We start from the raw sequence: 15,746 nt of genomic DNA on the forward strand, positions 1-15,746 counted from the left end.
CCATGCCTACAGTAACTGCAGACAGTTTCACACACACAAATTGTGAATAAAGTTGTCAGATCTTAGCTAGAAATATGAAATCGATGGTCTTGTCAAATGATGTAGCGGACCTGATCTGGCCCACAAGCTTTAAGTTTGACACCTGTCATTTAGAAGATTGGACAACTTGTACTTTTTGAAAAAAATACTTTTTGAAAAATATATTTGATGTAGTAGTCCACATTCCCTTCACTCTATCTCTAGCAATCCTTGGATAAATTGAGTTTGAGGCCCCTGGTTTACAGTGTATAAGTGTACGCGGCATCTGTGAACCAAAGCTTGAAAAGTCCTATTTATGAGTGGTGACGGCAGCATGGCGTGCCAGGTGTTAGCTCGCCTGTTTGGGAATACTCGCGTCCTCGCGGATAAGTGCAGCCCGAGTGCTCTTTAGCGCCGCCTGATCCATCTCTCTGACACTCAACGCATCTCAGGTGGGCTCACATATTTATGGAAGTCTGAGGCGCAGAATTAGACACGGTATTGCTTATCTGTGCCAACGTCGACGACCAAAATTGAGCATTATGTTACTGGTTGAGCTTGTTTTTCTTCTCACCTAGCGTGGCGTAGTAAAAGGGGAAACGTGCCGGGTCGGTGGAGTACTGAGGGAGTGCATAGAGACCACCGGGCAGGGAGTTCCACATCAGTCGGTTTCGGGACACGGCGGAATCCACCCGGTCCCGGATTATCTGGACGCCAAGAAAAGACATGATGAATGCATTGCACGGGAGTAAGAAGAGTACATTTATAATGGTCCATTAATATTATATGTATATTGTTAAACTTTTTGGCTACCATGGACATTTACATTTTTATTTATTTATTTATTTTTTAAAGTTGGAAAAAGCTATATATATTCTTTTTTTTTTTTTTTTTGCTGTTGAAAATTTTAGTTTTTCAGTTCACAATAACAGTTTCATTTTTTTCTGTTTATTTAATAATTTTAAAATAAATAAAGAGGAAAAATAATTTTAGACAAATAAACAAATAGGGAAACAATTTTAATCTTTGTTTTGGTTTATTAATTGAAAAAATGAACAAAAAGGAAAAAGGTAAACATTCTATTAAAAATCTATTTTTAAGTTTTATAAGACCATTTTTATAATTTTTTATTTTTTTTATGTATTTTGTCATAAAGAAGGAAAAAAGTGCAAGTTTCAGTAGTAGTTCGGTATTTTTTAAAAAAATTTTAGTTTTGAATTTAAAAAAAAAGGAAAAAAAAAACATGAAAATATTCTTATTTCCTTTTTAATTTAATGATTTTAGATAAATTTGAAAAAATTGAAACAATTTTAATCTTTTTATTTATTTTTTTGTTCATTAATTGAAAAAAAAAACAAAGAATAGAAGGAGTAAATATTCATATTTTGCATCTTTTTTTAAATCTATTTTCAATTTTTAAAAAATATTCTCTTTTAATGATTTTTATGTTTATTTTTTAATATATTATTTCATAAATCAAAAACAAAAACATAAACTGTAAATATTCTTTCGTTATTGCTTTTTAATTAAATAAAAAGGAGGGGGAAAAAAGTGACCCCCTCCCCCCGTTTTTTAAATTTTCATTGATCTTATATTTAAATTCTTAAATTTTACTGAGCAATGCAGGAACTGTATTTAAACTTTATTTTAATGAGAAACACAAAATGTTATTTGCGCTGGACTCACAAAATGGTGCTACTTCGGCAATGAGGTTTAACACCTGTGACTATACTAGTATTTGTATATATATATATCTATATCTATATTAATTTATGTATTTTTTTGCCTTATAAACTGTGATACAAAATAAGCACAATGCTTACCAAATCCACATAATAGCATCTGTTTATCAAATACATTTATCTAATGGATCCTTAGATGGCGAAGGAACATTCATTCGCCGCCAAACTCTGCCTGTTCAAATGGATCGGACGTCTATTGCCGTCAACGGCAGCCAAAGAGTTCAAGTCGAAGCCGGTCGATGCTTGAGACAGGCAGCAGATAATTGAAGCCTTTCACCCAGAGGGAGAGCAAGGAGGAGCTAGGGATGGCGCTCCTAACATGAGGAATCCATTAGCTGTTTAGTCCGCCGTGTCTGTCGGCCATGTTCGCGAAGGTCAACTGCGTTGGCGGTGTGATGTCAGACCACTCTTCGGGGGGGGGACTAAGAGAAGCTGACATCATAACTTGATTTTTTTTTTTTTTACATGTTTCAGGAGGTTTTGCAAATTTCTTTACTTGAAAATTAACATTTATTTATTCGCTGCCATATCTCCCAGTTCAAATGAAATGGACGCCTAGTGCAGCCAATGAGTTTAAAAAGGCTTGAGAAAGACCATAGAAACATATTCTAAGCGATAAATCGATCATCAATTAGTAGATTAACAGTTGCAATATCAATCCTGATTATTATGGGCTGTTATATCCCTTGGCGCATAAAAGAAGACTAGCAGAAAGCGAGCAATAACATGTGCTGTCCACTTGGCTTCCAGTTGTTTACAGCCTCCAGTTTGCTTGTGTGGAGACCGTCGTCCGTCCGTCCGCCCACGCTAAAACCTTGACTTCTCTCTCTCTCTCATTCTCGCTTTCTCTCTGGATGGAAGCCCGCCGGCGAGCAAAAGTCCACCTAACATTTCCCGGGACCTTGTGTTCACTTTGCAAGTGCTTTACTTAACTCTTCGGCAACTCGTTGACGGTGATAGACGTCCGTTATATGTATGTAAATGGTAGTTTTTATGTGATTTGTTTGTGCTCAATATTATTATCAAACTTGCACGATATGTTTATAATATGAATCGAGAAAAAAACAAGAATTTTTTGGGTCATGGGGTCAAAGGTCACAGGGTCAAATTGAATTTGTATGTTTGTGTTCAAGATAACTCAAGAATGAATAAAGGGATTATTACTAGGTTTTTACAAGAGAACTTTTTGACTGATAACGGATATCGTAATATTGTCCAATACCGATATCAAACCGATACATATAAGGTCGTGAACATATTATTGTTAATTTCCCCACATTATATTCATTGTTGAAATCAAAATAGTGCAAACAACAGTTTTTTGGAACAGGTTCGAGTGCAAACTGCCAATAAGGCACTTATTCTGTCCTCTTTGTGTGTGTGGGTACAAAAAATCGACAGCGAACAAATCAGGCTCTGAAGAGAAGTCGGACACTGGAGTAAAGTTGAATAGGCTTTACAATGGTCATCTTTCTCTTGACAAGAGCACTGATACTTTTTGGTAAGACTGAAAACAACAAAACATAGTGTAATATGAAATAAAGTCACAAAATAAAGCAAAATATGCACCATGTGTCAATTTGAATAGCAACTGGTAGTACAACTTGCAAGTAATGAAATAATGTAATCACATTTTAAACAAATGCGAACAAAACCAAATATACACATCTCCAATATATTACACAACGCTCATGAATATAAAACAAAGGCAGAAAAAAGTGATCGCTCGTTTTTCGCGGTGAATTTAACAAGTTACATTTATTTACAATTAAAAAAAAATATATATATAATTATTATTATTTTGGGTGTGTTCAATGCATTTATCCAGATTTAACAACATTGGAAAGAAAACATAAAACATGTTTACAAAAAAAGTGTAATTTAAAGTAGGGCTGTCAAAATTATCGCGTTAACGCGCGATAATTAATTTTTTAAATTAATCACGTTAAAATATTTGACGCAATTAACGCACATGTCCCGCTCAGACAGTATTCTGCCTTTTGGTAAGTTTTACAGCAAGGCTTTTTGTGCTGTCTAACAGCGAACTCTTGTGGTCGCTTTGCGACATGGTTTATTTTTTTCTTGCCAGTTCAATATGGCTGCACGACGTCTCGGGCTGACGCCTACGTTGTAATGTTGTGCTAATATATGATCTTTGGACAAGATTTGTCCGTAAGTAATGTTGTTGTAAAGAATGTAAATATTATGTTAGTAAGCGAAATGTTATATTTTTTGTATGAGACGCTTTTTGTTTATGTTTAGTGAACCTGTATAGCATGCTAAGCTAACGTTGTTGCCAATGCAATGGTTGTGTACTTTTTTTTGTAGTTTTACGACGGTCTAAAAAGGACAATGGTTTGAGGCCATTTTATTAATAAATCAGATGAAAAAGGAAGAAGTCTGATTATTAAGCTCTAGCTGTCTAGCTTTGGAAAAAGTAGATGCTTCGGAGTGAGGACAGCATAGACAGATTTAAATGACAGTAGAGTGAAATGCCCACTACAGTCCTTATGTACCGTATGTTGAATGTATATATCCATCTTGTGTCGTATCTTTCCATTCCAACATTTTACAGAATATATATATAATTTACAGAAAAATATGGCATTTTTTATAGATGGTTTGAATTGCGATTAATTGCGATTAATTACGATTAATTAATATTTAAGCTGTAATTAACTCGATTAAAAATTTTAATCGTTTGACAGCCCTAATTTAAAGTGATCCTCTGATTTAAATACATGTAGGCTCTAATAAACCACAATTGTTCTCTTGTACTAAAATATGTTGTTAGAAACACATAAAATGTTAAATCAATGGCAATATTTTATAATATTTAGTCCATATTTTGACCGTTAGTTGGCGCCATGGTTTGCGGGCTCGCAGAGATGACGTCATTGGTATCTTTCCGAATGTGTAGCGTGTTCAACAATTGCTTATTGCTGCCTAAACTCGCGAAGTAAAATGCCATGATGTGCTGCTTTTGGATGCAATTTCCAGTCAATGGAAAAAAGGGGAGTGAAGTGAGTGGTCAAGGTGGAATTATTATTTTTAGCGAATAAATGTGCAAAAGTGGAAGCTTCTACCCCTTTTTGGTCCCTGTATGCATGTATCCTACCCACCACGTGTTACAACTGGCGCCCGAACATTTTTCCTGGATCCTCAGTCAAGTAAGGGTCCCATCGTGTCTGCAATAATGGTTTTGGATCTGTCCATTTATTTTTCTTCGTCGGTCCCACAGCGGCTTTTCGGATCAGTCTATTTTGTGGAATCAACGGCCTATATTGCCATGGGATCGGTCTAATTCCTGGATCTTCGAGTGAGTAAAAAACGCGGATTTGGATTAGTATTGCTATCTTTTTTGTTGATGATTCTTCGTGGGAGTTTTCCCCAAATCATACTAAATAATTAAAGCACTATGGCACGCTACAGTGACGACAGTGACTCTGACGTGGACCTTACAACACTGTTGGAGTTCGTCAGGCAATGCGTGTTTGCGTACTGCTGAGCTCCCGAGTGAAGCGTGGTCAAGGTGGAAATATTTTTTGTGAATAAATGTGCATAAGTGGAAGCTTCTCCCCTTTCTGGTACTTTTATACACGTATCCTAGCTACCACGTGTTACAATGTACAAGACCTGGATTACACAAGGTGTGCTCTTTGGCCTGTACTGTATGTAAAGCACACGACAGCTCTGGATGCTAACAATCTACATAATTATATTGGGAAAACGTTTGAAAATGCAATATTCTTACCTTGAATATCTGCTAATAAAACCGGAGTTCCCGAATCCCAACAGCATGCACTCTCGCTCCCAACCGGAGTTCCCAACAAGACTCTCTCGAATCACCAGTTTTGCCCAACTTTTGTCTTATCAGGTATTTGCTGCACGCATTTTTCCCTGAAGCTCGTCTTGTGAACGACCGACAGTGCTGTCCTGCTCTTCACTTTTCAGATCTGGTTCAAATAGGAAGGGTAGAACCGACGACATGTTGGCAAAGCTAACGAGTGACACGCTGGAATTTTGGCATTTCGGGCCAGTGACGTCACGCACTGCAACGTAACAAGAATAGCGACCTATCACTTTAAATAATTTTACAAACTTTATTAAAACAAAAACATTAAGAGGGGTTTTAATATCAAATTATTATAACTAAAGATGCACCGATACCGATACTAGTATCGGCAGGGGGCGCCGATCCGGCCAAAATGGTGGTATCGGTATCGGCGAGTACCAACAAAGACGGCGCCGATACCATTTACCGGTCCATTATTATAACATTTGACCGCAGCCTTTTTTTTTTCTCCTGGCGCTCACTTCACTTTGTCTCTGTGTTGTATGATGACACGTGAACACCAAACAGCTATCGCTATTGTCCTGCTCCAGACCAATGAGAACGGGCCAATAGCCACTTCTGACCAATGACATGGCCGACATGGCGACATGGCCGACATGGCGGCATGGCGGCGGTCGGGAAATATTTCAAAATAGAAATCCCGTCAATTAAAATCAATGGCTGCATGCAAGATTTGCGGCCTGAAAGTTTCGAGATGCGGAGTTAAATCGGCCAGTTTCAATACCTCGAACCTGATAAAACATTTGAAGACGAAACGCGAACGAACACAACGAATTTGAGCCTGCAAGAGCAGGACTGCTATCCAGAGGAAGCAGGGCGCTGGACCGGAGCAACTACTCTGGTCAGTTCACTTCGTCTACTTTACTTTTACTGTCTTTTAATGAAAGAAATGCCACAGTAATTTGGGAAGTGTTTCCAAAGTAGGGTTGCCACCTTTCAGAAATAGAAATAAGGGACCCACCCCCTCCCGAAAAAACGAGGCTAATAGAGAGACGGGATGCTGTGGTCAATTATTATTACTTATAATTGTGAGCGTCCGCAAATGCGGAAACAAGGCTGGACCTCGAAGCGGACAACAAGCGGGGGATAAGTACAAGGGTTTAATGATTGCAAACAAAAAATAACACGCGATCGCGGGATAGTAGAAATAACAAAAGGAGTCCGTGACAGCAGGTCGACGGAGCTTAATACTAAAAACTCGAAGATTAACTAAGACGATAGGCAGCGAGCCAAAAAGCCAAAATAAAAACACTCAAATACCTGCACAGGGTAGAGGTTACAAACGAGTGCAGCACACTAACAGAAAAAACCCAATGCAGGGCCGTAACAAGCAAATGTAGCTAGACCATAGTGCGAGATGTCAAATGGCGATCAGCAAAGCAAATATCTCGGCAGCCTTCTCTGAGCTCACCCGTGCTTAAATGCTGCGTTGATAAGCCCGCATTGGATTCAGGTGCGACGTCAGGAACACCCCCACTAACAGCCCAGCAACAAAACACAATCTAACCAGCAGCAGAATGTGACAATAATTTCATGAAAGTTGCACTGTTTGGCCTTTGAGAGGTTTAAAAAAAGTTTACTCAGTTCATTCCGAGTTTATTATTATGAACTTATTTTTACTTTCTTACTGTTGGGCTAGTATTATACTTTGTACTAGTCTTTTTCCTATTTTGCAAAGGTAAGCAACAGCCTGCCAAAGCCTTGATAGCAATGATTTCACATCCAATTATGTAGCTCTTTGGGGGAAAAAAAAAAAAAAAAAAAAAAGGGAATTTTTTTTATATATATATAATCGGAGTGGTATCGGTATGGTATCGGTATCGGGGCCAGAAAATGGTATCGGTGCAACACTAATTATAACTCATACTAACATTTATCTTTTAAGAATTACTTGTCTTAAAAATAGAGGATCCCTTTAAAAACATAAAATAAAAAAAACCTACAGTATACTGTATGTATAATTTAATAAATGGTGATTAAGTACTAAGTGCAAATGTATAGGTATGATAGAAGTTATTGTTTGGTCTATGGTGCTGGGGGCCTGCGAAAGTGTGGAGGGACCCGCGAATAATTGTCCACTACCGCCCCCACACCGTTGAACAGTCCACTAGGGGGGTCCCGCCTATGCTCATCGCACCCACATTTGTTCCGCCACTGAGAAAAAGTAATTCCATTTTGGAGTAATGAGGCCAAAGGTCACATAGCCAAATTGAATTTGGCGGCTTAGACGGATGTCGGCTCTGTCTGAGTACTCCTCTAGTAACTTGCGTGAGAAACTTTAAAAATGATAATTTATGATATTATGTAAGTAAAAAAGATTTGCTGCGAAAGTTGATGCGAAAGGTGAACCAGCCCCGGCAGTCACAGAAACTAAAGTTTTCTGAAAAAGTGATTTTTTTCCCTTTTACCTCCAGAGTGGTGAGGACGATCTTTGCTACCGAGGAAAAGTAGGCGTCCCACAGGAATTGACTCTGCTGGCGCAGAACCAGGATCTTGTCACGGCTTACCCAGCGAGTCATGGACGGGACCTGCGGGATGGATGAAAAATTTCATGCCATTGACGGGGAACCATTTGGACTGGGAGGGGCGAATGAATTGTTTATTCTTTTATACAGTCAGGTAGTGATGTAATTATGCATAATCACATTCAAATTGCTCAGCAGGCTACCAAGGTGTTTGATAGTGTACTAGCACAATGCAAATATGTGCGTCCTTCTCATCAAAGCTCTGGTGGGTGCGTTGCAAGGTGTCTTCAAGATCAAAGCAACCAACAGCTCGAGTAACTATCAAATCATTCTAGAACAAAAAGGATTAAACTTATTGTGATGAAGAAAAGGTGAGAGGCAACTTGGATTGGTGGTAGGTTAATCGGAGGGCACGTAGAGACAAAGTTTTAATAGAGAGGAACATGCAGACCAAGTCGAAACACAGGCTAGAAAGCACTGCTTTGTTCTAAATAAAGTTGCCGAATGAACAAAAGCAGATTTTCTTGGGGTCAAGATGCCCCAAAAAGATGACAAAACTACGGTGTCCAAAGTCCAAACACTTTGCAAATGAAAAAGCCCGAACCCCAATTGAAAACGCTTTGCAAAAGAGAAAAAAACACGAATGCAAACTGCCACAACACGATGCCCAATTCCTAAAGCGCGATCGCAAATTGGCAAAAGCGCGAACCCCAGTTGCCACAACACGACAGCAATTGGCTCGCAGCACGAATGCAAATAGCCACAACACAATCCCCAATTCCTAAAGCGTGATTGCAAATTGGCAAAAGCACGAACGCCAAATGCCACAACACAACAGCAAATGGCTCGTAGCACGACCGCAAAAGGCTCGCAAGACAATTGCAAAGATGATGACCCAGAAGTAAAAAAAAAAAAAATAATAATAATAAAAAAAGACGTCACTTTGCATATTGCTATATGTGCTTTGTGACCATCTCCACGGGCCTCTGTAAAGTTGCTCCCCCCCCATCAGACACATATTTATATAAAAATGATGTTAATCGTTTGTGCTGCAACGGTTTTGTAGATACAGTATTATGCTTTTATTGAGATTTTAATTTGGAGTGGGGACATCACTCGTACCTTTTTCTTAGCTTAGCTCCCGCAGCTAATGGAGCGTACCAACTCTCTCAATAACAGAGGGGTGTACTAACAAGGCTTGCACGAACGTAGCGCAAACAAATTCGGGTCCATTTTGCAGTAAATTGGGGGGCTTGAGATATTAATTTCGAGTGATGACGTCCCTCTAAGCCCCCGATTTACTGCAAAATGGTTCCGAATTGGTGCCATTCGTTTGTGCTACGTTCGTGCTAGTTGTTAGGACACCCCTCTGTTATGTTATGTTAATGGAGCGTACCAACTCTCTCCCTCTGTTATGTTATTTTAATAAAGCGTACCAACTCTCTCAATAACAGAGGGGTGTCCTAACAACTAGCACAATTTCAGCACAAACGAATGGCACCAATTCGGAACCTTTTTGCAGTAATTGAGGGGCTTAGAGGGACGTCATCACTCAAAATTAATATCTCAAGTCCCCCAATTTATTGCAAAATGGACCCGAATTTTTTTGCGCTACGTTCGTGCTTGTTGTTAGGACACCCCTCTGTTATTGAGAGAGTTGGTACGCTCCATTAGGCAAGGCGAGGCAAGGCAGATTTATTTATATAGCACAATTCAACACAAGGCAATTCAAAGTGCTTTACAACACACGAAGATCATAAAAATCACATTTAAATCAATACAACGTAAAAACCAAGACAAAAGATCGCATTTAATCACAAATAGAATAAAAATAAATAAATAAAAATAAAACAAAAATATAACAAAAACTACTACTACTAATAATAATTGAAATCAGCAATGGAGATAAGCACAAGAGGAATAGAAAGCAGGTAGATTGAAATATATAGCCAGTTATGGATATGCAGCGCTAAACAAAAGCGTTTTTAGCCCTGATTTAAAAGAGCTAAAAGTTTGAGCATACTTCAGACGTTCAGGTAACTTGTTCCAGAGGTGAGGAGCATAATAACTAAATGCTGCCTCACCCTGCTTGGTTCTTGTTCTTGGAATATGCAGAAGACCCGTTCCAGATGACCTTAGGGGTCTAGATGTCTCATAGGAATCTAACAAGTCAAGCATGTATTTTGGTCCAAGGCCATTAAGTGTTTTGTAGACGAGCAGTAGTATTTTATAGTCTATCCTTTGACTCACTGGAAGCCAGTGTAGCTATTTCAAAACCGGTGTAATGTGGTCCAGCTTCCTTGTATTTGTGAGGACTCTGGCTGCAGCATTCTGCATTAGCTGCAGCTTCCTGACTGATTTTTTATCAAGACCCGTAAATATACCGTTGCAATAGTCCAATCTGCTGAAAATGAATGCATGCATAAGTTTTTCCATGTCTTGTTGAGTCAGAAGCCCCTTAATTCTGGTTATATTTTTTAGGTGGTAATAAGCGGATATAGTGACGGACTTTAGATGGCTATCAAATTTTAGGTCTGAGTCAATAATTACGCCAAGGTTTCTAACTTGATTTGTAGCTGTAAGTGACATTGTGCTATGTTGCCTGCTTATCTATGACCTTTCCTTTTTTGGCCCAAAAATGATCACCTCTGTCTTCTCCACATTTAACTGGAGAAAATTCTGGCACATCCATTCATTGATTTGATGAATGCATTTACTCAGGGAGACTAAGGGACTATAATCATGTGGGGACACAGAAATGTACAGTTGTGTGTCATCTGCATATGCGTGATAGGAGATGTCATACTGTTTCATTATCTGAGCTAACGGAAGCATATAGATGTTAAATAAGAGTGGTCCAAGAATTGACCCTTGAGGGACTCCACACATGAATTGGATTTTAGATGCAGGAGCTAAGCTAAGAAAAAGCTACGAGTGACGTCCCCACTCGAAATTAATATCACAATAAAAGCATAATACTGTATCTACAAAACCGTTGCAACACAGACGATTAACATCATTTTTATATAAATTTGTGTCTGATGGGAGGGGGGGCAACTTTACGGAGGCCCGTAGAGATGGTCACAAAGCACATATAGTAAAGTGTCGTCTTTTTTATTATTGATTGTTTTATTTATTTTTTAACTTCTGGGTCATCGTCTTTGCAATTGCCTTGCGAGCCTTTTGCGGTCGTGCTGCGAGCCATTTGCTGTCGTGTTGTGGAAATTGGGGTTCGTGCTTTTGCCAATTTGCGATCGCGCTTCAGGAATTGGGGATCGTGTTGTGGCAGTTTGCATTCGTGCTTTTTTTATTTTGCAAAGTGTTTACAATTGGGGTTCGAGCTTTTTCTATTTGCAAAATTTTTGGACTTTGCATTTTGCCTGACACCTCTCGGCCACCGTACAAAACATTAGTTTTGTCCAAATTAAGCGAATGAAGGAATTACACCAGAGTCTTTGCCTGTCCCGTCTTGACATCAAAATGACATGGAGAAAGTGTTTTTTTCTCTCCAGGTCCTCACTCGGACTCAACCTGACGACTCTCCCGCCGACTGAGCAGATGGCGAGAACGAAAACCTCAACGGCGGCAGATGTTCTCAAGCCGCCATCTTTGCGCTTAATTGCCGGGATGAAACGTGCACGTGTTTAATTAGCTGCATCTGGCAGCTAAATGGCGGTTTACGACTAACGGGCTCAAAAACGGATGGATTCATCGACGACTTTTGAACGATACAGATTCGGTCCGAATCAAAAGGATGCTTGATCACGCTCTGAAAAAAAGAAAAAGTAAAAGCGAAGCGCAGGTGTGTTATCGACACACGCAGTGCTAATTAAAGACGACAGAAGGTAATCCAATTTCGGAATAATCCGTTTTAATCCGTGACAACACTTCCTGGCTGCCGCTCGGACTGATAAATGAAGAATTCCCAAACGTCCGGATCGGCCTGTTCGGAATTCCGAATGATGCTGTTTTGGAAAGTAGTCTTGAAAAAATTCTGTTAATGTCGCTCAGATTTAAAACTCGAGGGTGTTGACATTTCACTCGGAATGATTCCGACACCCGTGGGTGCCGTTTTTGAATGTAAATGGTGAAGTGTATAAAATTGAAGTGTTAACACAATGCCAGGGGCGCTGCCAGGGTTTTGAGCCCCATGAAAAGATATCACTTTGGGCCTCACCACTAGTGCCGGGGGCACACACACATTTAGAGTATCATCTACGTCATTTCTTGCTTTCTGGTGAATCTTTACACACTAATTTGTGCATTTTCTGCATTATTTTAAGATGAAAATATATTTATCTAAACATACAGCGTATAAAGCAATAATGAATAGACTGATATCATCCATAACAGACATGTCCAAAGTCCGGCCCGGGGGCCAAATGCGGCCCGTGGTCAAATTTCATCCGGCCCCCAGCCTCTGTCATAAAATCAATAACGTCTGGCCCGCACACAGACTTAATAAATTGGTCAGCAGTACTGCTACCAGCTTACACACTAAATGCTGCTCCTCATTTACCCACTTAAAGGCGGCAGCGCACTAAGCAACATTACCCCGTGTGACCATTTACTCCCAATATTCAACAAAAAAAAAAAAAAAAAAAGAAAGTTGACTGCGACGGCCGACGCTTCAAGGATAGGTGGAAATTGGACTATTTCTTCACTAAAATACGCAACGACTGTGTTTGCCTCATTTGCAAAGAGACAGTCGGTGTTTTTAAAAAGTTCAATGTGAGGCGATATTACCAAATAAGACACGCTGACATGTACAAGATTACAGGGAAGATACTGAGCTAGAAATTGAAGCAACTTGAAGCTAGTTTAATTTTACAGCAGCAGTACTTCACAAGAGCCCGAGAGTCGAAAGAGAACGCCACAAAGGCTAGTTGCGATATTGTTGAAATTATTAATTAAAAAATATAATAAAGAAAATATGACACACAGAATCGCTTGCTAAAATTTGCCTAAATATAATGTTCTACGTAAAAGACGTTAGCCAAGGTCGGCCCCCCACATTTTTACCACACCAAATCTGGCCCCCTTTGTAAAAAGTTTGGACACCCCTGATCTATAAGAAATGTACTGAAGGCCATCTTTTACAATCTAAATATGTTTTTATTAGAAATATTCCCAAAGCAAAAACCATAATAGATGACTTTGAATAAACGTTTTAACTTAACTATACTACAATACATTAACCACAATTAAAATAACATCAGCTTTAGAATAATATAACAAAGAAAGCGTGCAGCAGATTTTTTGACCTTGTATAGAGTGGGGCAAATAAGTATTTAGTCAACCACCAATTGTACAAGTTCTCCTACTTGAAAAGATTAGAGAGGCCTGTAATTGTCAACATGGATAAACCTCAACCATGAGAGACAGAATGTGGAAAAAAAAACACAGAAAATCACATTGTTTGATTTTTAAAGAATTTATTTCCAAATTGGAGTGGAAAATAAATATTTGGTCACCGACAAACAAGCAAGATTTCTGGCTGTCAAAGAGGTCTAACTTCTTCTAATGAGGTCTAACGAGGCTCCGCTCGTTACCTGTATTAATGGCACCTGTTTTAATTCATTATCGGTATAAAAGATACCTGTCCACAACCTCAGTCAGTCACACTCCAAACTCCACTATGGCCAAGACCAAAGAGCAGTCGAAGGACACCAGAGACAAAATTGTAGACCTGCACCAGGCTGGGAAGACTAAATCTGCAATAGGTGAAACGCTTGGTGTAAAGAAATCAACTGTGGAAGCAATTATTAGAAAATGGAAGACATACAAGACCACTGATAATCTCCCTCGATCTGGGGCTCCATGCAAGATCTCACCCCGTGGCGTCAAAATGATAACAAGAACGGTGAGCAAAAATCTCAGAACCACACGGGGGGACCTAGTGAATGGCCTACAGAGAGCTGGGACCACAGTAACAAAGGCTACTATCAGTAACACATTGCGCCGCCAGGGACTGAAATCCTGCACTGCCAGACGTGTCCCCCAGCTGAAGCCAGTACACGTCCAGGCACGTCTGCGGTCCGCTAGAGATCATTTGGATGATCCAGAAGAGGACTGGGAGAATGTGGTATGGTCAGAGGAAACTAAAATAGACCTTTTTGGTAGAAACACAGGTTCTCGTGTTTGGAAGAGAAAGAATACTGAATTACATCCGAAGAACACCATACCCACTGTGAAGCATGGGGGTGGAAACATCATGCTTTGGGGCTGTTTTACTGCAAAGGGACCAGGACGACTGATCTGTGTAAAGGAAAGAATGAATGGGGCCATGTATCGAGAGATTTTGAGTGAAAATATCTTTCCATCACCAAGGGCATTGAAGATGAGACGTGGCTGGGTCTTTCCGCATGGCAATGATCCCAAACACACAGCCAGGGCAACAAAGGAGTGGCTTTGGAAGAAGCATTTCAAGGTCCTTGAGTGGACTAGCCAGTCTCCAGATCTCAACCCCATAGAAAATCTGTGGAGGGAGTTGAAAGTCCGTGTTGCCCAACGACAGCCCCAAAACATCACTGCTTTAGAGGAGATCTGCATGGAGGAATGGGCCAAAATACCAGCAACAGTGTGTGAAAAGCTTGTGAAGAGTTACAGAAAACGTTTGGCCTCCGTTATTGCCAACAAAGGGTACATAACAAAGTATTGAGATGAACTTTTGGTGTTGACCAAATACTTATTTTCCACTATGATTTGCAAATAATTTTTTTGAAAATCAAACAATGTGATTTTCTTGTTATTTTTTCAACATTCTGTCTCTCATGGTCGAGGTTTACCCATGTTGACAATTACAGGTCTCTGTAATATTTTCAAGTGGGAGAACTTGTACAATTAGTGGTTGACTAAATACTTATTTGCCCCGCTGTACATAATGTAGCAAGTGTATTGATCTAATGTAGCCATACATTTAACAGCCGTCACTGCATGATCCACGGTCCCTTGCTCAGCCTTACTCACCAAGAGCCCAGCGCCGAGCCTTCTTGCTTGCAAAGTCACTGATCAAATCATTAAAGTCTAGCTTCCAAGCCAACTGACTTTCAATGGACAGCATGGCAAGACTAGAAAGCCTGTCCTGACACATAATGGACCTCAAATAGTTCTTTATGAGTTTTAGCTTACTGAAAGCTCTCTCGCCACCTGCAGCCGTTACAGGGAGTGTGCAAAATATACGTAAAGCGATGCACTCTTCACCAAAAATGCTTTGCAATTGCATCTTACAAATTGCATACAGGAGACAAAGAGAGGACAAGTTAGGGGGGAAAGTAGCAGTATACACAGTGTTCAGGTGTCTTACTTTATTTTCAAACTGTGGTGTTAGACGCAGCAAGAGGAGTTGTACCTGTTACAACAGGCAAGGGCAGAGACAACTGTTTTAGTATGAAGAGCCATTGACTGTGATAGAAGTCCAATCCATTTGGACTATTGTTGTCAATGGCACTGAAACGTACAGTATGAAAACTTGTAAGCATTATTCTTCATCCTTAAAAGTAAAAACCCTTTTTTTTTCATTTGCTGTCTGTGGCTGCAAATCTCTTGGTCAAACCATTTTTACCATTATTAACATTCTGTTTAAAAGATCCATGGATAGAAAGACTTGTAGTTCTTAAAAGATAAATGTTAGTACAAGTTATAGAAATCTTATATTAAAACCCC

General features: G+C 39.5%; 1 protein-coding gene across 1 annotated transcript in view; it reads right to left on the bottom strand.

The window, feature by feature from the left end:
* The window catches only part of LOC130907589 (exostosin-1), a 209,274-nt gene that overhangs the window by 22,978 nt on the left and 170,550 nt on the right, over window positions 1–15,746 (bottom strand). Inside the window, exons 6-7 of the mRNA XM_057822854.1 lie at window positions 8,025–8,144; window positions 593–725 (exon numbers count right to left, since the gene is read on the bottom strand). Coding sequence (XP_057678837.1) covers window positions 593–725; window positions 8,025–8,144 — 253 coding nt within the window. The remainder of the gene's footprint in view (window positions 1–592; window positions 726–8,024; window positions 8,145–15,746) is intronic.

This window comes from Corythoichthys intestinalis, chromosome 19, assembly GCF_030265065.1.
Source record: "Corythoichthys intestinalis isolate RoL2023-P3 chromosome 19, ASM3026506v1, whole genome shotgun sequence".
NCBI lineage: Eukaryota > Metazoa > Chordata > Actinopteri > Syngnathiformes > Syngnathidae > Corythoichthys > Corythoichthys intestinalis.